A 23,913-nucleotide genomic window follows, 5' to 3' on the forward strand; every position below is an offset into this window, starting at 1 on the left:
TCGAGTTTGTATTTGTTACTAGCCACCATGTACCACTCATGCATTCTAATCTCCGGAGTCGACAACTTAGAAAGTTGCACCGTCGTCAAGAACGGCCTCCCATTCACAAATTTTGGAGGAACATCCTCCTTCTTGTATACCGAGATATTGGTTTTAAGACGTAATGATTCTCGAGTATGAATCATTCCATCTTCTTCCCATACTTCGAAATTATCTATTTGGGACCGTGTGCCTACTCCATGAGATGCTGATTCCACTTTTGATTGATTTGTCATAACTCTCTGCAATTTATGCAGGTAGCGTGCCACTGATTCTGACGGTTTCTTGACATCGTCAGTGGCGATTCGCTTATGAATTTTCTTTGAAATAGTTGGCCCTTCAACATTGGTGCCAACCTTTGGTTCCTTTTTGATGTTGACGTCGACATTCTGAGGAACAATTTTGTCTATGTCCCCCTCGTCGAGTTCCTTCGCAAGAAGCGATATGATTGTTTCAACGATTTTTTTGGAGGTCGGTGTCATATTTTCCTGCACCATGGGGTGTGGAATGATCGAACTATCTTTTTGTTGCATTGGTGTTGAATTCGGCTCATCACCCAACTTGATGTCGCGTCGATGCCAAAGGACCAACTCGTTCATTGCCTCCTGCAAAGTTATGATCCCCTCAACTGGAAAATCTATCTCCCAATCTTCACAACCACTGTCTGTGATTTCTAGAACTTGGACCACAACATAGTGTGGCGGGACAGGATTATCCTTGTAGTTAACAAGTCCTGGTTTTACCAAACCAGTAGCAGCTTGCTTTGTTTTTGTCCCAGATCGATTGATTGGAATATGAAGAAAGCAAGGCTTGTCCTCAACAATATCGTCTACAAGGTACTTGGTCAAGTCTTGCATAGATCCTACGCTGCTAGGAACTATAGGTGGACTCATGTGGCTTGGCTTGAGTTCAAATGATATGCATTCTGTTTTCTTCATTTTGTTCATCACGTCATTAATAGCCTTTTGTACCCTTTCATCAATAGTCTCTTCAAGGGTCCTTTTTGACTTCTCGTGTTTCCTATATGACGACGCATACTCCGGAAACGCCTCTCTCTAGGAAATCTTAGAAGAGATTCCCCGAGCCCGTCCAGTGTGTTCAGGATTGCCTAGTGCTGCAGTTAGTATGTCATTCTCCCTCCGAGGCTTAAATTCTCCTTTTTTCTTTTATCTGCATATTCTTGAATTTTTGTCGAAACTTCGCCTACCAATTCTGGATGCAAAAGTTTGCCGTCCTCACTCAAACCTGCCCGACCTAAGATCCAACGAATAGCTCACTCATCGATATCTTTTAATATTGGGTCCAAAGTGCCGTTAGCTAATGCTTCCTCGATTATCCTGTTCCACTGCACAACTTTATGGTGATATCCGGTTGACCCCAGGCGATGGGGGTGTTTGTTCATCTTCGCCCTCTGAGAATTAGTTTCGCCCAGTTCTTTGGCCTTCAGTTCGGTCTTCTGACGAACAAATTCCTCCCACTGATCTTGAGTGATTTCCCCCATTTTCTTGGGCGGAGGAACCTTATTCTTCTTAACAAATTCCCTATTCATCTCGGCCTTCCACCCACGAAACATCTTGGCCATAGCAGAGAGCATCGACTTCCTTACTGCATCCTCTGTGCCTTTTGGGAACTTGAATGACTCTGACAACTTAGCCCATAGCTTATTGCGGGTGTCTTCATCTAAATCCTTCCATTTTTGAAGTGTGATTGGCACTATATCTCTAACAGTAGACCCGCAGGAATTTCGAAACTTTGTAACCACGTCAAGTGGTTCTTTAGGAAACCCCTCTGCATTTAGTTTTGTTACGTACATAACTGCACCTTCTTTCATCTGATTCGGACCTCGTCGCCCTCGTTTCCGCTTATGTGAAACAGATGATTCAGGCATCAGAGCATCCTCCGTGTTTCGTGTAGAACATGCATCCTCTTTCTTCTCTTCATTTGAAATCTATATAGTGAAACAATTAATGGCCTTTCATATATGAACATTATTTTAGAATATAGTCGGCATATTTCTATTTACCTCTTCATCGTTGGGAATATAGTCGGCATCAAGCTCATCTGATGTTTTTTTCTTCCTTGGAGGTATAGGAGTACAAGGATTGTCGTCACTAGAACTATCCTCCCCGCTCCCTTCACCGGAGCTGCTCGTTGTCTGCCATTCAAGTTTGATCGCGTCTTCATCAACTTTGTTAGACGCACCGGTGCAGACCACATCCATACTAGGCTGCTCGTTGTCTGCCATTCAAGCTGGTTCCATCGATAAAGGGATATACTGTTAGTCTGATATACTGGTTCCATCAATAAGGGAACTTGGAGAAAAGGTGATTCAAAAGAAATCGAGCCCAAACCCGCCTCCGGGGCAGGATCGGGCCGGGAAGTACGGAGCAGATAGAAGTGCACTTCCCAATGCAGTAGACAGAGAAGGCATGGCTGTGATGTTATAATGCTGAAGGACCCCAAGATGAGATTATGCCCTGTCGTCCACCACTACCCGTTATTTGTGGGCTTCACCGAGGGCGGGAAACATTTGGTGACATCAAACGACCTTCGGGCTGGGGACGTCTGCGAGCTTGTTAAGGGGCCAGACGATGGTGAGCCGGTGTACTCTATCCGGATGTGTGGTCACAAAATTTAAAGCCGCCCCGGCTTCATCTGTGCGCTTCTCTTCTCTTATGTCGGCTACTAAGATCACTTAGCACCCCACCTAAGAGAAGAGAAGCACACACATGAAGCCGGGGCGGCTTTAAATTTTGTGACCACACATCCGGACATAGTACACCGGCTCACCATCGTCTGGCCCCTTAACAAGCTCGCAGACGTCTTCAGCCCGAAGGTCGTTTGCTATCACCAAATGTTTCCAGCCATCGGTGAAGCCCACAAATAACGGGAAGTGGTAGACTACAGGGCTTAATCTCTTCTTGGGGTCCTTCAGCATTATAACATCACAGCCATGCCTTCTCTGTCTAACTGCATTGGAAAGTGCACTTCTATCTGCGAGCTTGCTTCCCGACCCGATTCAGGCATTCCGCCGATGCCATTCTCCATATAAGTCCCAAACAGAGAATAGGGATGAGGTAGTCAAGATTGTAGGCGCTAGTGCTCAACTACTAGCATCTATAGATATGGACACAAGTCCAAATTTGGTGCTACTCGGCACCATCGATATCACTAGAAAAAAAATACATCAAAGAGATCCACTTCCCAATAGTACTCGAAGATAGTTCATTGACTTGACACTCTCTAAGAGGTTCATACAAAATACATTATCTCTAAGAGTGAAACCTACGATACTCATATCGTGTTGTTTAGGACTAAACATCAACAACCCCTTGACTGGTCGCTATCATACTCAATTCCAAAATATTTTTCCAATATGTCGGCTTGAGTAAGGAGATCTGGGCTTGGGAGTTCCTCCAAATCATCTGCAGCTTCATCATCTTCAGCATATTGTAGGGCTTCATCTTGAATAATTTTAGCCCTCTTGGAGTCAGCATACTTTTTGATGGACAGAGCACACTTCTCAAGCATGTCGCATACATCTCCAATTTAAAACAAAGTGGTCTTAAGTGTGTACACAGATTCCGGTTCACTAGTATCCACAACCCCATCAGTCACTAGACTGCGAATGATGTCAACATGTGTCTCGATGACTCGAACTGAGGTCTCAACCATGTCAAGTGGCTCTTTTTCCATCTCTGAAACTGAAAATGACCAAGTCTCACAATCAAAAGAACAAAGGCAGGGATCAGAGGGAAAACAAGGATGTGGCTTATAGGGCAAAAAGAAGGGTCCAAATAACATTGTCATGGCTATGAACAAGTCAAAGATGGGAGATAAGAACAAGTCTTATAACATAGGATTGGGAAGCAAAGATAGGTATTCAAAAAACTTAGAAGGGAGATAAGAACAAGTCTTATAACATAGGGAGATAATAACATTGTCATGGCTATGTACTTCCATGATGTATGTGGCCATAAGCACATTTGGCCTAATGATTATCAAACAAAGATAGGTAGTCAAAAAACACTAAAAATAGACTTCATATAAGAAGTAATTGACAACCAAACAATAAGCAATAAGCATATTGACAATATATGTAAGTGAAAATATGCACTTATGAATATGCAAACAATAAGCAATAACCAAACAATAAGCAATAAGCATATTGACAAACATTTAATCTAAGCACTGATAATCAGGGATAGCCATCGATTGGGCAGAATGCATATACACAATTTGTCAATATGCACTTATGAAATATACACAATGAAATACTCCAAGTACTTGAACTGAAATATACACAATGAAATACACAATTCTGCTTGCATATACACAATTTGTAGAACATTGCTTGCTTGTAGAATATACACAATGAAATACACAATAAGAATGCATATACACAATTTGTAGAACATTGCTTGCTTGTAGCCAATGGAACCTGAACTGAATTAAGAGCTCGGGGAAGAAGAAATGGAACCTGAACTTCGACCTTATCGAGAGGAAGAAGACAGAGCTCATGGACGGCGGCGCTTCGGGCTCGGGGACCGTGACGGCGGCGCTTGGGCTCGGGGACTCGGCGCTCGGGCTCGGGGACGGCGGGCGCTCGGGCTCGGTGAAGGGGACGGCGGCGCTCGGGCTCGGTCTCGGGGACGACGTTGCTCGGGCGCTCGGGGACGGCGGCGCTCGGGCTCGGGGACGAGGACGGCGGGGCTCGAGCTCGGTGAAGGGGACGGCGGCGCTCGGGCTCGGTGAAGGGGACGGCGTTGCTCGGGCGCTCGGGGACGACGGCGCTCGGGCTCGGGGACGGGGACGACGACGCTCGGGCTCGGGGACGGGGACGGCGGCGCTCGAGCTCGGGGACGGGGACGGTGGCGCTCGGGTTCGTGCTCGGGGACGGGGACACGGCGGCAGCCTGGCGGCGCACTGTGTCAGCTCGGGCGGGAAGAGTTAGGGTTCCTGCCGACCAACGAGCCTTTTATATTGTAAAGAATCCCAGGCGGATATTTAGCAAAACCGCCTGTGATAGACAACATCACAGGCGGTTGTTAATTCCGACCGCCTGTGATAAATTAACTTCACAGGCGGTCGACGTAAAAAACCGCCTGTGATGTTATCTATCACAAGCGGTTTTGCTAAATATCCGCCTGTGATGTGTGTACACTATAAAAGGGCTAGCCCCAGACGGGTTCCAGAACCCTAACTCACAGAACCCTAATTAACAGCACTGTAGCGGCGGCGAGTTTTTTTTTTGAGATCTACAGGGAGAAGGTTTTGTTTTTGAGTTTATTGATTGATTTCAATAGTTTATGCATATATATGATCTCCATTTGTTTTCTTTCTCATTTTGATGCGATTTTTTGCCTCAATTTTGTAATATAGAACGTATTTGAAGAAAAGCTTTGGAATTCAAGATTTGGACTTATAATAGTTGATCTAGTTTAAAGATTCTTTAAAAACACAATTGTCTCACCTCAAGGTATCTATTGTTGCAATGTTTGTTTTATTTTCATACATATCAATTCGTTTCATGTTTTATGGATGAATTCAATTAATTAATGATTTTATTGATGTTAATCAATATAAGGATAGGTAATGGACCGAGGTTGGATGTACAATGTGCCAAGACCACATCTTCGAAATTTGAGAAGCTTTATTGAAGCGGCCAAAAAGCACGCGAATTTGCGAAAGAGCAAGGAGATATTATGTCCGTGCATCGACTGTGATAATAAGATAGCTTGGAGAGATACAGGAGTAATCCAATCACATCTGCTAAAAAGAGGGTTTAAAAACAATTACACGATATGGTCAGAACATGGTGAGTTGGATCTGTGTGAAGTGCCTGGTAATGACGAGAGAGTTGTCGGAATTTTAGATCTTAAAGTTGATGGTAAAGTGGATAATGTGGATGCTAATCAAGATTTTCAAGAATTTGATTGCGAAGAGATGTTGTGCCATATGGAACCAGAAATGTTGAGTTCTGTGGGATCGCAGAAAGGGCTATCTAAAATGGAGGGACTGGAAAGTGCTTCAAAAGAACCTTTATATGATGAATCAAAGGGTTGTGACAAAGAGTTTACTACACTACGTACAGTTCTAGAACTTCTGAAGTTGAAGGCTAGCGCCGGATGGTCTGATACTAGCTTCACAGATCTTTTGAATTTTCTGTCCCAATTACTACCAAAACCCAACAAACTACCAACAAGCACTTATAAAGCGAAGAAGCTTATATCTCCCATAGCTCTGGGTGTGCAAAAAATTCATGCATGTCCGAACCATTGTATTCTGTATCGTGGCGATTTTGAGAACGCATCAAGATGCCCAGTTTGCAATGTCAGTCGATACAAGAAGAGCTACAATCAAGACTGTGTAAAAAAATTCCCGAAGAAAAATAAAAACAAGAAATCCACTATTGGACCTGAAAGTGACGATGACACTTTTGATGACATGGATGGGAAAAAGAAGTCAAAGAACCCAGCTTTGGTGATGTGGTATCTTCCAGTAATTGATCGCTTAAAACGTTTGTTCTCAAATCCTAGGGAGGCTGAGCTTATGCGTTGGCATGCTGAAAATCGCAAGCAGAATAACAAACAGATTCGACACCCTGCTGATGCATCACAATGGAAAAATTTTGATCTTATGTATCCTGAGTTTGCCAAAGAAACCAGAAATGTAAGATTTGCTTTGGGTACAGACGGAATGAATCCATTTGGTGAAAAAAGAAGTGTACATAGCACCTGGCCCGTGACTTTAACGATGTACAACCTTCCATCATGGCTGTGTCACAAAAGAAAGTACATTATGTTGACTATTCTTATTCAAGGTCCGAAATCAGCTGGTGTTGATATTGATGTGTTCCTAGAACCTCTTATGGAAGATATGACAAAGCTCTGGAATGAAGGAGTTAGAATATGGGATGAGTATTGCCATGAGTATTTCAACTTAAGAGCAATTATATTTGTTACCATCCATGATTCTCCCGGTGGCGCCACACTATCAGGGCAAAAGACTAAAGGAAAGAATGGTTGTGTAGTGTGCGTCGATGGAACTGCTTCCATGTACCTTAAATCATCCAAGAAGTTGGTGTTCATGGGACACAGACGGTTCTTGATGAAGCAGCATAAGTACCGAAAGATGAAAGCGGAATTTAACAATCAACTGGAAAGTGAAGGTGCACTAAAGCCTTATAGTGGGAAACTTGTTTTTGAAATTGTGAAGAACATTCATGTTGTATTCGGAAAGGGAAAAAACAAAGGAGAAAAGAGAAAGAGAACTGACCCTTCAACTTACACAACTTTCAAGAAGCAATCAATTTTTTTCAAGTACCTCCCATACTGGAAGGATATGGAAATTTGCCACAGCATTGATTTGATGCATGTAACAAAAAATATTTTTGACAGCATCATTGGAACCTTGTTGGGCATGCCGAGTAAGACAAAAGACGGACTCAAATCACGCAATGATCTAGTAGATCTTCAAATCAGGCCGGAACTTCATCCAGTGGATAGTGGCAAAGGGAAGCCTTACCTCCCCCCAGCTAGCTACAACTTGTCAGTTGAGGAGAGAACAAAGATTTGCAAATGTTTGCGTGGGGTCAAAGTGCCCACAGGTTTCTCATCCAATATCAGCAGACTAGTCAGGATGAAGGACTTGTCTCTATTTGGCTACAACTCTCATGACTGCCATGTGATGATGACGGTGTTCCTCCCAATTGCGGTAAGAGCCCTCGAAACAGAGCATGTCAAAGTTGTCATCACACGCTTGTGTTACTTTTTCAATGCGGTTTCACAAAAAGTAATAGCTTTAGAAGACTTGGACTATCTAAAGGCATACATCATCGAGACTATGTGCAAGCTTGAAATGTGTTTTCCTCCATCATTTTTTATATGCAAGTACACCTAATCATACATCTCGTGGATCAGATAAAAATATTAGGGCCACTATATTTACATCATATGTTTCAGTTGGAGCGATACCTGGGAGTATTAAAAGGTTATGTGCGAAATCGCGCTCACCCAAAGGGTTCAATCATGGAGGGATACACTACAGAAGAAGTGATTGAGAGCTGTATAGATTACATCAGTGACGGAACAATGATAGGTGTGCCTGTACCTAAACATGAGGGTACACTATGTGGGAGAGGGAGAATGGGCAAGAAAACTTTTCGCGTTGAGGATTACAAGCTAGTACATTGTGCTCATGGTAGTGTACTACAACATCTCACGATAGCCGAGCCTTACATAGAGGAACACCTGGATGAGCTTCGTAAAGAAAATCAGAACCGCACAGAGGACTGGATCATGAGGGAGCACAAACATCGTTTCAGCGAATGGTTAATGGACAAAAACATCCCATTCGGAGACTCTTTGGAAGAGAAAACAATGAAGAATTTGGCTTCTGGGCCATCGTGTTTTGTGACATCATGGCAAGCATATGACATCAATGGGTACACATTCTACACTAAATCAAAAGACATGAAAAGTGTTGCACAAAATAGCGGTGTTTGTATCGATGCTTTTGACCTACATGGACAGAAGACCACATATTTTGGATTCATAGAGGAAATATGGGAACTTGATTATGGCCCAAGCATGAAAATACCCTTATTTAAGTGCCAATGGGTACAACATCTCGTGGGGGTGATAGTGGATAACTACGGACTCACACTGGTAGACTTAAAGAAAGTAGGATATAAAGATGACCCGTGGGTTCTTGTCGAATGTGTTGCACAAGTGTTCTATGTACTCGATCCAGCAGATGAGAAGATGCATGTAGTTATTTCTGGAAAGCAAAAAACTGTTGGAGTTGAGAATGTGGGAGACCAAGATGAGGAATACAATAAGTATGAAGAGATGTTCGTCTTTAACGGTCCAGAGAGAATCAAGCGTGTGGAAAAGAAAATTGATAAGAACTTAAAGCCATACATGCGGAAAAATGGTAGTTCATGAAAAATTGTATTTGTTATCATGTATGATCGACTATGAATTGTGGTTGCCAATTAATTTAAAATCTCTCTAGTTATCTATGTGTGCTATTATAATTCATTTAAATTGTATTTGCATATTATTGTTAAAAATTAAATATTAATTCATTTAAATTGTATTTGCATATTTCTGTTAAAAATTAAATATTAATTCATTTATATTGTATTTGCATATTTCTGTTAAAAATTAAAATTATTTTCATATTTAAATTGTATTTTCATATTTTTACAATCACATGCGGTTTTTTTAGGGTCCGTTTGTGAAAAGGATAGAGCACCACAGGCGGTCCTAAACAAAAACCGCTTGTGATACTATTACATCACAGGCGTACTGAACCGCCTGGGACATCACAGGCGGTTTTCTAACCGAACCGCCTGTGATGTAAAAAGCTTACCGCTTGTATAGAGCCAAATTGTACTAGTGTTGCAACCCTTACTGTATAAATATATAATACTAATCAATTGATTTTTTGTCTAGACCGTTTTGAATATCGAGGAGTTCGAACAGCACAATTTAAATCCCCAGCCCTTCTCAACATCACTTCTTAAAGAACAACTTGAACCGACGCTTCCTCCAGATGAAGTTCTGAACCAAATTAAATTGGTGAGCCCCAATCAGTTTTATTTGTAATAATGTTATAATGTTCTTTTGGTCATTAGTTTTATGTTATCTTATCTTTAATTTTCCATACGCCTATTATTGTTCATTCATAAACTTATACATGTATCTTAACAGATCCTGGTTCCTATGCTACGCCGTAGTCACTGGACCCTTTATGCAATCAACTTTGAACGACGTCGAATAGACATCTTAGATTCAAATCCTTATGAACGACGTCGAATGGACCCTTTATGGCACTACCTGAAAACAAATCCACAATGATCAAATGTTGATAAATGGAACGAAGATACCTTGGTCCAGATTAATAATGAGAAGACTTAGCATTGCGTTACATGAAGCTCGACCTGATTCAACTGTACCAAAGTTTGGCAACTACAAGATTGGGCTTCTTCTCAATTGTCCAACCATGTTACCAGGGTCAAATGATTGTGTTTTTTTTGTCGCAAACTTCCTCCGATACTACGATTTTGATGATGGCGACTTATCAGAATTTTATACTCCGGTATGTTACTAAATTAGTGTTTTGATCATGCATATATTACTCCTTCATATTTAATCTTAGCATTAATTCGATATTATGACTATTTCAGGATGAACCATTAGACCAACGTGCCTTTGTTCTGCATTACCTGACCTTTCATCGCAACAACAGGGTTGCCCCCCTTCCTGCAGAACTGCTGCCTTTCAAGTATGCTCCAAGGAGACGGCGTTGTTTGAAAGCCAAGACTTAGATATCATAGCTGAACATGATTCCCTATGGGATCCACAAAACTGTTTATGTTACTTATTAAGTCACTTATGTCAGGCGTTGCTCATGTGTATGATACTCCATATGCCACTTATGTTCGATGTGTCCAGTGTCTATGCTACTTCGTATCAGTTTTTATTTGAAGTGTGTCAAACATAAGTGTTACCAGAATGTCTAGTTATGTTATCTATTACGAAATTCTATGCTTTTCATTTCCAGATTGTGAGATGGTTAATTGTTTGCTTCCACTGTTTGGCGTATTTGTATTATCATAATATCTTTAATATTCAAGTTTTATGCAACATATATACTTCCTTATTTTATATACATTAGGTTCCTTATGCTAACTGTAACCAGTGGTTATGCTATATCCTGTTTGGTGTATCTGTAGTGTGAAACCGAAGTATGTACTCCCATTCGATTAGTTATGTTAAGTGTATACACTTTATATACCATTTATGTCCAGAACTGCCGATTGCTAAACGTTCAATGCCAATTTGTTGTACATATTCAGTTACATAATTTGTGTAATGGTCTAGTTTTACGCAACATTTTATAGTTTTATATCAACACATTATATAACCCAGTCATGCAAACTATTTAATTTCCAAAAAACTAAAACATAGGTCATTGTGCTATTACAAGTTTCTACTAAATCGACCACTCTTTAGTCACACTTCAAATTATTCGCCCAATTCCATATGCTCATCGGCTTCTTCATTTTCCACTTCTTCATCAATATGATGTTTTTAGCAGTCGATGTTTCATTCAACTGTGGAGCAGTTGTTTTATTGTTTAGTCTTGATCCGACTGGTCGTCCTCTCTTTCGATTAGCCAGTTTTGCTAGCCTTGCCCTGTTCTCTTCCACAGACAGACACGTTCTGTTGTTATGTCCATCTGCTATACCACACAATTGGCATCTCCTATTCTTCTTTTTCTCTCCTTTTGCACCTAGTCTCATAATCCTATCTTCTGAATTTTTTATTGTCCGTCCTTTTGGTCTTGCACGATCCGGCATACTTGGATTTATAACATCCACATTAAAATTCAACCTCTGTATAATAAAAGAAGTTAATATTTAGTATACGCATATTTACATAAATTATATTTATACCAATCAGTAAAATCATGTATCAATACTCACCTTTTTAGCTTCTGAGGATGCAGCAATATGTTCCATTTGTTCATGTGCTACGTGACACGGAGAACTTGTATCACCAACCTCAGGTGGAATTCTCATGTTGTCCTATTATATAGCCCAACCCAAATACATCAACATTTCCATGCAGCATAAATATATATTTTCATTTTAGACAAATGAACAATATTTTTTTAATATGTACCTGGTTACCAGTTGTTATTAATGTTAACGCATGTTCACATCCAGTCATGGTGTTATGCTCATCCTACAAAATAAAATTTGCTTATTACATTGATTTTATATATTCATTATATACAATACTTCATGCAAGCTTATATATTTATCTTTTACATACCATTTTATGGCATGTAATTGTATTGTCATCTTCCATCCCATCGCCAGCATTATTTTTATTCAATTCTCCTTCCTGGTACAAATAACATGTTACTATGCATAATTTATGTTACAAATAGTATAACACTTAAACAACTAGAATATTATTACCTTGTCTTCCTCATCATCACTAACATCTGTTGACTCATTACATCCAATATCTGGCTCTAATCGGCATAGAACGCCATCGAGCTCATCCAACACATCCATCGCCTTATCGTACCCTGCTTTTGACATACACGCCTGGCGAACTACTTTCATTGTTTTCGTTAACAACGTTTTCTGTCTGTATGATTTAGTAATTCCATCCTTTCCCCTGAAGCTCTTATCAATTCTTTCAAACGGAACATCTTTTCTTGATGAGACAGTGTACCTTTGCAATATATACTTTGAAGGTATCTTTTCAACTTGAAGATGCATGAAGGCTCTTAAAAGATGAACACACAATAGACCTGAAAACATGAAAACCAACCATTATTTTTCAACGATATACATTAATTTGTACTACAATCATCAAATTCTTTAGTATGCAAATTTATTCTGTTAATCAACATAATACATACAAACCTGTATGTTCCCACTGTTTGCACTCGCATGTATACTCCCCAGCTTCTATGTCCGCTGTTATCTTGAATTGATGTTGTCCCCACACAATTTTATTAGACCTTTTTGTATGCTGTACGATCCAATCATTATCACAACCGTCTGCGTCCTTTAATATTTTGTATGCAGTGGCGTATTTCATTGATTCCTCAAATCTATTCATAACAGCTCTGGTGTATGCTCTAGAGACTCTCACTTCGAACCTATACAATGTATCTGTTGTCCTTGGTCCCTATAAGACATTATTATCATAATTAAACAAATTATTTACATAAAATGTATGCCAAACGTTATTGATAACAAGCACGACATACCTTGCTCACCAATGCCTCCTTTGATTCTTTCATTTTCCTGCTGTGCAACATTTTCATCATTTGTTTAGCGAACTCATGCAGTGGGGTGTTCGCATCTACATGTGATTGCTTCACTAATCTGTTCATGCTCTCACTTCGTTGTGTAGATATCATTACCCCACAGAAGTCGTTTTTAAAAAATGCAGGTATCCATTCTTTTCTTATTTCATATAATTTGCGTAGAGTCATATCTTCATGAAGTTTGAACTCCTCTAGCATCATTTCCCAGGCACATTCAAACTCATGTGGAGTTAATGGATGATGTATAATAGACTGGAATGTTGTTTTAAAATCCTTAACAGCAAACCTTGCATATATCTCATTTAGGAATGGCATAAATCTGTTCTGTACATGCCATAAACACAGTTTGTGAACTGTTTTTGGAAATACAGTTCTTAGAGCAATTGGCATTGCAGGATCTTGATCTGCAATTGCTCACAAATTATTAATTTATTTTCACAATAAATTAATTTAATGTTTTGCATAACAAATTGACATACCACATACCTGTAAGCATAACTCTTGGACCCTCGCATCCCATACATGTTTTGAATGAATTGAAAGCCCATTCAAAAGTCTGTACTGTTTCATCTCCCAACAAAACAAATCCAAACACTGTACACTGCAGATGGCTATTAGCCCCAACAAACATGCCCAGTGGTTTATCATATATATTTGTCTTGTGTATTGTATCAAATGTCACAGCATCACCATAATCTGCATATTCCCCCTGCATACTTGCGTGTGACCAAAAAATACTCACTATTTTGCCATCATTGTCTAGCTGGAAATCACAAAAAAATTGTGGATTCTGTTTCTTGCATTCTCTAAAGAAAGCCAAAAGTTTGGCTACATCATTTGCGCAGTTTTCTCTTCTCCTTGCTGCCCTCCTACATTTGTTTGCACAAAAAATGATTACACACACATTTACTATAGTAATATTTATGGCACTTAATATATACACATGAAACAAAAAAATATTGCTTACATGTTTTTCAGATCTTGAGCAGTTACCGGTACGTTCTCCAGCCCATCATGCATTTCTGATATAAAATCAACTATGCAATGCTGCAGCACTCGACTATCATGCATTGCATCAACAAAATTTATGAACTCAGCATCCCTACTTTTGTTGCAACGTAAATATTGTTTCTCTGCTTCGTCAGTTATGAACTCATGGTTATGCTCCAAGTTTACCAGGTCAATTTTTGCAGCTACAACCATTTTTTTTCATCATCATATATTTTTTTTTAATTTTATTCCAGCCTTACATTGCGTACGCCCCGAAGACCTATTCCTCATCCTAGGTGTATCATTTGATTTTGGTGCACTTTTACCTTCACGTGAACAATTTATCCACTTACTGAATGTCTTCTCTCTGTATTTCTTCAGTGGAAATCCAACTTCATATGCATACCTTTTATAGAATTTATATGCATCATCAACATCCTTGAAAGTCATCCCTACCGTTGGCACTATAGTTAGATCAATGTTTTTTTTCTGCAAATTCATTGACATTGTTGTTTGTACCATGGAATATGTTCACAACAATCTAATCAATCAAGAATCAAATACAACAATTGGACTTACATGTGAATGCAGTATTTGAGGCGTATCCATCTCCCTGGAGCTAATATTGGACATAGGAGGTCGAACCCTTTGTTCTCCTTCTTCCCCTATGCTCATCTCGTCGATCACAGGACCCAGTAGAGCAAGAGGTGGTATGACCAGTGAGTTACCATCAACTCCTCCCTCTGTCTCTGGATCAAGACGAACGCCATCTCCTACCATCGCCGGCGACTCTCCAGAGCCGGCCATCTCCACCTCCAAATAGTTATGCAGGCTTTGTGGTCTTTTTTCGAATGAAAGGAAATCATGGATACTATACAAGTAACCGCATCCACGTTTATAGGGTCTCCCCATTATTTCCGAAACCGTCCCGATATTATGGCGATGTCAATATAAAACTAATATCCATAATAAACTATTTACGCACAATGACTGAACGTTCTACGCCAAACGGTATATACTTTTTATGCAACTTTTGTGCCGTTTCGGTTTTATGCCATATCTTTCAACATCTTATGCTACGTTATATTTATCTGCCGCCATTACACCCCATGCAAGATCCATAAATTACGCGCCCACGTAACATAATAATCACGTTTGCATGTGGAAACTATTCCCTATAATTCCGCGCCTTTACCTTATGTTTACCGCCTTGCCATTCAAACAACCGCGTAATGGCGCCGTCTGTCCTGCATGCCGTCTGTCTACACTACGTTAAACACAGGCGCGCCTGTCTCAGCAGACCAGACCTCGGAACCGACCTGGACTTCCTTTAATATCCGAAGCCCAGGAATCCCGTTATACATGTCCTATATATATATATATATATATATATATATTGTATATTAGGAGCCCTGGGCTTCCTTTAGTTATTGGAAGCCCAGACCAGACAGTGCAATCCGGTCGAGCCGGACCAGGTCCAGACGTCTATAAAAGAAAATCCGTAGTGCTAGGGATCAGTTTTTACGCCCCATCTCGATTCATTATCGACGGTTGCCAGGCCGGCGGTGGCGGCGGTTCCCAGGCCGACGGTGGCGGCCCCCGATCCAGAGGGCGAGCGGCGGCGGCAGCGCCCTTCTGCGGTGGCCGCGGTTTCCAGGCCGGTGGTGGCGGCCCCCGATCCAGAGGGCGAGCGGCGGCAGCGCCCTTGTGCGGTGGCGGCGATTCCCAGGCCGGTGGTCGCAACTCCATTACCTCGACGCGCGGTGGCGGAGGTTCCTCGATCCGCAGCGAGGCCCTTGTGCAGGCAAGCGGCGGCGTCCCCGAAGCCCCGAGGAGGCGGCACTTCCAAGGCCGGCGAGCAAGCGACGCCCGTCGACGTGCGAGTAGCGACGGCGACGCATGAGGCGCGATGTTCGAGCGAGCGACGTTACGGAAGGGGCGAGATGCGCGCAGCGATGATCGCGCGTGACAACCTCTGATCCGGCGCATTTTTCTTTTCGTTTATTGTGTTTTATGCCTACCACATGTATTATTTACGCTAAAAACTGTATGTTTTTATGCTTTAACACAGAGTTCGTATATCAGTTTACTGCATGCACATTTGAAAGGCAATTCCTTGATTTATGCTGTTCTTAATTTGCGCGCATGCAATGGAAACTCCCACGATTTTGCCATAATTTTTGGATCTGTATAAAAATAGAAACCGCATGCATGCGGCTGCCATGTTTTTCGTATCTGTCATAAAAATAGGATCATAATAACAACCTACTAAAGCTATCAACCTCTAATTGACTCAGTATTTACGCTTATAATTGAGGGATTTTATGCTCAAAACTTAAGGTTTTTACGCTCCACCCGGAGATGCGTCCACCAGTGAACAACATGCCAGATTTTTTACGCAGTGTAAGGAATTGCATAAATACCTACACCGTGTAGTATAATTTGTTTCAGTATACATCATAAACTAGTTCTAATGCGCTTAGTTGCATGGCTGTTGGAGGGATCCTATATTTATGAAGGAAATAAAACATTAAATGTGATTTTTTGTTTCTATGCATGCAATTCATTTCCTTTCATTGCATATTCTTTCCATCATAAATTCGTGTGCATGCAGCCTGTAGCAGATTTTTACGCAGTATACCGAATTGCATAATTATCTACACAGTGTAGCATATTTAGTATCAGTATATAGCATAAAATGGTCATTACGAGTTTTAGTTGCATGTCTGTTTCAGCGATCCTAAATTTATGGAGGAAATAAAGCATTTAAAATAGAAACCGCCACACATATCTTTCCTAAATTTACGCGCATGCAAGGGAACGTGATTGGCTCATGCATGCATTTTGCCATAATTTTAGGATCTGTATAACCGCATGCATGCGGCTGCCATATTTTTCGGATCTGCCATAAAAATAGGATCGTAATAACAACCTACTAGAGCTATCAACCTCTCACATTGGCTCGGTATATACGCTTATAATTGAGGGATTTTATGCTCAAAACTTAAGGTTATTACGCTCCAACCCGTAGGTGCGTCCACCAGTGAACAACATGCCAGATTTTTTACGCAGTGTAACGAATTGCATAAATACCTACACCATGTAGTATAATTTGTATCAGTATATATCATAAACTAGATTTAATGTGTTTTAGCTGCATGGCTGTTGGAGGGATCTTATATTTATGAAGGAAATAAAACATTAAATACGATTTTTTGTTTCTATGCGTGTAATTCATTTCCTTTCATTGCACATTATTTTTATCATAAATTCGTGTCATGCAGCTGGTAACAGATTTTTACGCAGTATATCGAATTGCATAATTATTAATACAGTGTAGCATATTTAGTCTCAGTATATATCATAAAATGATCCTTACGCGTCTAGCTGCATGACTGTTGCAGCGATCCTAAATTTATGGAGGAAATAAAGGATTTTAAAAACAGAAACTGCCGCACATATCTTTCCTAAATTTATGCGCATGCATTGGATCGTGTTTGACTCATGCATGCATTCCTTTTTTTGCGCTAACAGACGTGGGGCAGGTGGCGCACCCGACAGCCTGTTTGGGTGCGCTGGTTGAACCAGTTTGTAGGGGTGCTCGGCCTGGGCTTCCTTTAACTATTGGAAGCCCAGAGCTCCCGTTATACCTACCATATATATATATATATATATATATATATATATATATATATATATATATATATATATATATATATATATATATATATATATATATATATATATATATATATATATATATATATATATATATATATATATATATATATATATATACTGTTGTTAGAACCTCATATTAAATACAAGTGCTATTCATAACAATTATAACTTAGCTATGTAGCTAGGAATAGGATTGATCACAAAATACTTGTACTTGAAAATTAACTGAAAACAAGATGGAAGTGCATTCACATGCCAGCGCCAGCCGGCCTTATTGGTTGTCATTCACGAGATGAACTAATTTCAGACATTCATTTTTCCTTCATATGTGGACTACTTATATGTGTGTCTAGCTAGATATGCAAAATTATGGTGTGACTAAACATGCGTATGTATATAATACGTTATACGCATAATTATACGCGTGTTGTGTTGTTCAGTGTCGAGGCAGCGCATGCAGCATCCGGGACGACAATACAAGCTCAATCAGAATCAGTGCGGGTTCCGCGGATCATGGCGGCCGTTGGGGCCAGACCCCGGGTAGTCCTGAGTCTGCAGCAGCCCCGCCCTCCTGGCCGCCGTATCCACCACCATCGTCTCGTCCCGCTCGGCTTCAGCGAGCTCAGCTCCCAGCACGGCAGCACCCTCCTCCGCCGCCGTCGTCGTCGTCGGCAACACCACCTGTCCACGTCCACCACCGGCGTAGGTGTCGGCTGGCTCCCTCGGCAGCAGAGCCCTCCGGTTGCCTGCCGCTGCAAGGAGGAGGAAGAGAAAACACGAGGCAAAGATCAGCAGCGCGTGGCCTCCGGCGAGAGAGGTCCGGCGGGCCGAACAGCTCGAGCAGGCCGTACATACCGGAGACGAGGAGCAGGCAGGAGAGGACGGCCAGCGCTAGCAGGATGGCGGGGACGGACACATGCTTCCTTATCGTCGCCATGGGCACGCTGCAGCTGTGCACAGCAGTGAGCAACGTGTGTGTATATATATGGATCGGAAGCTAGCTCAGAAGTCAAGATTTGCTTGACGATTATTGATCTTTCTCCCTCGCTAGCTCTCTCTCTCTCTCTTTTTTTTTCTTGCAGGGAGCAAGAGAGATTGCTATTGCTAGCTACAGAAGAAATGCGAGCAGCAGCCTTAGTCAGCTCTCGGGAGATGGTCAGATGGATGCATGCAGAGGGCTTTATATAGCCAGCTAACAAGCGGGGATTTCATTATATTGTTGTATAAGAACTAATAAGTGTCAAACATATGTTTATTGCTAGCTAAGTGCATTGCTAGTGATGGAAGGGCCGGGTCACATCAAGCAAGGTCAAACGAGCACATTCCGTGGAAGTGCCGGTAGGAAGAGTGACGGCACATGCATGCCGCATGCACATGCTTTGGGTATATGATGTAGCCCTAGCCCTAGCTGCATGTAGGTGGTGGTAAATTCTTTGGCGCGAAAAGGTGACGGCGCAAGGCCATTCCTCCGCACCGGCCGGGCCGGGGACCGATGGAGAGCAGAGCACCACGAATGTGTTCTGACGAGTAGGTAGCGGACGTGCACGCACGCAGCTTCGCACTGGCATCCACTACTGCACTGCACTGTGATCGATCTCGGGTGCGAACGGGATCCAGAGCCAGCCAGCATCGACCTACCGGCCGTCCATATATGGGTTCGGTCGGATTCGGCATGGGAATAAAGCAGATCGATCACACGTCTTCAGCGCCGGCCGCCGCGGCCGATCCGCTGATTTCTGCTATGGTGTTAACAACCCTAATCTCCAACTTAGTCGAATATCACAAGGAGCACTAGACACATGAGTCTGATACAATTTGGTGAAGATAAGAATGAAAAGGGATAGCAAGCATGGGAATCTAGACTAGATCAGAGGAACACCAGAAGCTTCATGTGCAGGAAGAAGAAGTCTTGGGGAGGAAGATGAACAGTGGGCTGAAGAGGTAGAACAAGTGGTGTATGTTCTGAATATTTCCTTCATGCCTCTTCTGTATCTTTTCTCTGATATTTGTATGTCACCCCGTGGCTTGAGAGTTGGGCCCAGCCCATTCTAGTGAAGGAAGCCTCCAGCCCAATCAACATACCTGACATTCTCCCCTCCTTAAAACTCGACTTGCCCTCAAGTCGATAGAAAAGGTCTGAACTTCTAGATGATTGTTCTTTAGTTGAGTCTGTATTGCACTAAAGATTGCTTCATTTCTCCTTTTGCTTCCAAAAATAGTTGCAGCTCTGTTCAGTGTGTAATCTGTGAATATGAATATATAGTCCATGTGGTAGTTCTTGTGCAGGAGATCCAAATGCTTTAGCACAACCCATTCAAAAAGAACAGAAGTTATTAAGACCTTTCCGCTCCATATGAAGGATAGCCCTGGTACTGGAATTTCGGGAGATCCACTGTCTTTGATCTTTACTAGCGTATCAATTGGACTATTCAGCTGTATACAGAGCAGTTTTAGCAGAAACAACAGACTGTAAACAATAGATAACCAAGGAGGTTTCTGTTGGGTGCCATGCAGCTCAAACTCAAACTAGAGGTTCAGTTGAAATGCACTTTCTGCCAATTCAAATTGATGCTTGCAGCATTTAGAGATTTGATTCCTATGAAAACAATCCACCATGCATCTACTTCTCTGAATGTACATTTGCCCAGCAACTACAGGAGTATGTGCACATTTTAGACTCATTGCCATCGCCAGCATGATTTTCGACAGTTTAGCATACATGTATTTGAAATTTTGTTTTAATGGGGGTGGCCATGGAGACTTCAAGAGATAGATGTAATACTGGCAAACTCTAGTATAGGTCGATTCATCAAATCCAAAAGCAACTATAGACTGATGGCAATATAGGGATGGCCATGACCTTGGCCGAAGCTCACCACTTGCATGAAAAATCTTAACTGGCGTAGGCCACGATAGCCACAGAATAAATGTCCTCTCTAGGCCACCTGAGTTAATGCAGCTGATGGTGTGCTCCTTGGTTATATCCAGCAACAAATACTCAAAATGACCCAACAATTCATGAACGGAGAACTTGCAGCACCAGACGAGTGCTCTCCTAAAAACATTGTTATGCTTAGTGCCATGATAGTCAATGATGCATGAAGAATAACTGTGGAGGAATTTCCAAACATTGCCAGGCCTGTAGTGTTGATGTCGTAGTTGTGGAAGACACCATGACCCCTTTGTCATTTCATCAAAGATATGATGGGCGCCTAGGCTGACAGTCACACATGATGCTGGGATCGAAGTGATGAAGTTCGCAGTGGGGGGACCAAGCGCTATAGATGCCAATGATGATAATAGCATAGGTTCTGCATTGTACGGAAATGCTAGCACACTAATTTCAGGACCCGTCCTTTTGTTGACCACTTGGTGTTCACTTGCGCTGTCATGCACAGGAATCACAAAGCTTGATATCTCATGGTTGCTGATGGATTCAACTGTGAAGCTAGCTGATTTGCAGTTGTTGAACACCTTGAACACCGTGTCAACAACCTCAACTGGCTTCGCCGCTTCACTCCCAGTTGCCATCCCAGTGACCAGTAGAACTGAACTTTGCAGTGCAATCAAAACTGCATGTTCCCTATTAATGGAAATTTGAGCAACCATCCTTGACAATGGAAATTTCTGCAAATATATGAAAACTGATAGTCTGTCTCCACACCAACATACTAGTGTAGCGAGTGACCAAGGAATTTCCCACTGTGTCCAACAATACTTGACCAGCATAATCCCTTTTCCAACAGTGTAGTAGCCACGGGCAAAATTGTTAGCTGCGTCCTCCATCTTCAGGAGTACCATGAAGGAGATCTCCTCAGCAGCGAGTTGTTTCTCCTCACCCTTGAAGTTGACTACTATCATGGGTTTGTCACCGGGGCCTGGAATGACCTTGCACGGCCATAGCTTCATCTCACTCGGCACTGACGGTTCAGAGAACCACCTGCTGATCGAACCCTTGGCTAATTGGAAGCAAGTGTTCATCTCTAGCATGGGCCGGTCGCTCCCGTCGCTGCGCAGGCGTGGGTTGAGGTGCAGCATCCGGAGCAGGTCCTCGTCGTCGGTAGCGCGCAGGCCGCGCAACGCCCCCGTGAACTGCGCCACCAGCACTGTCCCGTTGTCTGTACTATTCCGCTCCATGGAGCTGTAGTCATTGAAGATGGGCCTGGTGAACGTACTGGTTGTCAGTGAAGTGGCAGGGTTGGGAACGGAGTAAGCGTCGTAGTTGAGGACCGTCGTCGAACACTTGGTGGGCAAGGTGTGGAAGACGTCATCCTCCGCGTAGTAGGCGCGCCCCAGAAGACGGTGATGGGCGAGGGGCTTCAGCAGCCAGTCGTCGTCGAGCGCGGGGGCCCTGCTGGCAGCGTCGCGGATGGTGGGGCTGACGAGCGCATTGACGGAGTCGTCCGCCGCTCCGGAGTTGGTGCGGTCCAGCGCGGGGTCGATGCTGGGCTCGTCGGTGGAGACGTTGGGGAGGACGAATCTCTCAGGGTCGTCTGGCGGATCGATGGCGAACTCGGCGTTGGCAGCCGCGTCCTCGCCACCGAAGAATCCGCCCCAATTGTCGGCGACGATGGATGGCGCCGTGCAGTACTGCTCGAATGAGTACTCGCCTCCGTTGAAGCCCCCGCCCCAGTTATCGGCGATGACTGCGGCCCCAACCGCCATAGTCGGGGTTAGAACGGAGATGACCGGAGAGGCCTCCTGTGCGGTCAATAACTTGGAAAGACGGCGCTCCCAACGAGCGTCGAAGTCGTCGAACAGCTTGCCGATAGCGCCGAGGATGAGCTTCGTGTCAAGTGACATGTCGATGTGGTGAAGTTGAGGAAGACAGATCGAGGTAGAAAACTCCGAGGATCGAATGAATCTGATACCAATTGTTAACAACCCTAATCTCCAACTTAGTCGAATATCACAAGGAGCACTAGACACATGAGTCTGATACAATTTGGTGAAGATAAGAATGAAAAGGGATAACAAGCATGGGAATCTAGACTAGATCAGAGGAACACCAGAAGCTTCATGTGCAGGAAGAAGAAGTCTTGGGGAGGAAGATGAACAGTAGGCTGAAGAGGTAGAACAAGTGGTGTATGTTCTGAATATTTCCTTCATGCCTCTTCTGTATCTTTTCTCTGATATTTGTATGTCACCCCGTGGCTTGAGAGTTGGGCCCAGCCCATTCTAGTGAAGGAAGCCTCCAGCCCAATCAACATACCTGACATATGGCCATATGGCGCCGCCAGTGCTCCTATAGTGGGACAGCAGAGGTCGATCGACCTCGTTTTATTGCGAAGTACAATTACTATTCGGTAGCACTCGTCGCCCATGCACGCTGGAAAGACGACGAGGAGGTTCGAGCTTTAGGTTTCATGGAAAAATACCGGATGTTTGGTCATAAAGAACATGGTGTGGACGAGCTGGAGAGGTCAAGTCAAACCCCCATCGATCTATCCAAAGTATCGAAATAAGTTTCAAAAGAAAACTTGCTATATGTTTCTATTTTTTTTCTAAAATATATATTAAAAGACACGCAATTAGTCATGTTCTTATAGAAACATACCAAAAATAGTATTCGTTTTATGGTGTTAATAGATTCATATAATATTTAATATATAACGGGAGCCCTGAGCTTCCAATAGTTAAAGGAAGCCCAGGCCGATCGCCCTGTAAACTGGTTCAACCCAGCGCGCCCAACCAGGCTGTCGGGTGCGCCACCTGCCCCACGTTTGTTAGCGCAAAAAAAGGAATGCATGCATGAGTCAAACACGATACAATGCATGCGCATAAATTTAGGAAAGATATGTGCGGCGGTTTCTATTTTTAAATCCTTTATTTCCTCCATAAATTTAGGATCGCTGCAACAGCCATGCAGCTAGACACGTAAGGACCATTTTATGATATATACTGAGACTAAATATGCTACACTGTGTAAATAATTATGCAATTCAATATACTGCATAAAAATCTGTTACTAACTGCATGCACACGAATTTATGATGAAAAATAATGTGCAATGAAAGGAAATGAATTACACGCATAGAAACAAAAAATCGTATTTAATGTTTTATTTCCTTCATAAATATAAGATCCCTCCAACAGCCATGCAGCTAAACACATTAAATCTAGTTTATGATATATACTGATACAAGTTATACTACATGGTGTAGGTATTTATGCAATTTGTAACACTGCGTAAAAAATCTCGCATGTTGTTCACTAGTGGACGCATCTCCGGGTTGGAGCGTAATAACCTTAAGTTTTGAGCATAAAATCCCTCAATTATAAGCGTATATACCGAGCCAATATGAGAGGTTGACAGCTCTAGTAGGTTGTTATTACGAT

At 42.3% G+C, this 23,913-nt stretch overlaps 1 protein-coding gene across 1 annotated transcript; it reads right to left on the reverse strand.

Annotated features, from left to right (window-relative positions):
• Nucleotides 1-17,767: 17,767 nt before the first annotated feature.
• LOC100275640 (uncharacterized) lies at nt 17,768-18,728 on the reverse strand. Its single transcript, NM_001371717.1, has 2 exons — nt 18,430-18,728; nt 17,768-18,326 (listed from the first exon to the last, which is right to left on the reverse strand). The coding sequence occupies exons 1-2, from the start codon at nt 18,509-18,511 to the stop codon at nt 18,067-18,069; spliced, it is 342 nt and encodes a 113-aa protein (NP_001358646.1). The 5' UTR covers nt 18,512-18,728; the 3' UTR covers nt 17,768-18,066.
• Nucleotides 18,729-23,913: the final 5,185 nt, after the last annotated feature.

Source organism: Zea mays, chromosome 3, assembly GCF_902167145.1.
Source record: "Zea mays cultivar B73 chromosome 3, Zm-B73-REFERENCE-NAM-5.0, whole genome shotgun sequence".
Classification (NCBI taxonomy): domain Eukaryota; kingdom Viridiplantae; phylum Streptophyta; class Magnoliopsida; order Poales; family Poaceae; genus Zea; species Zea mays.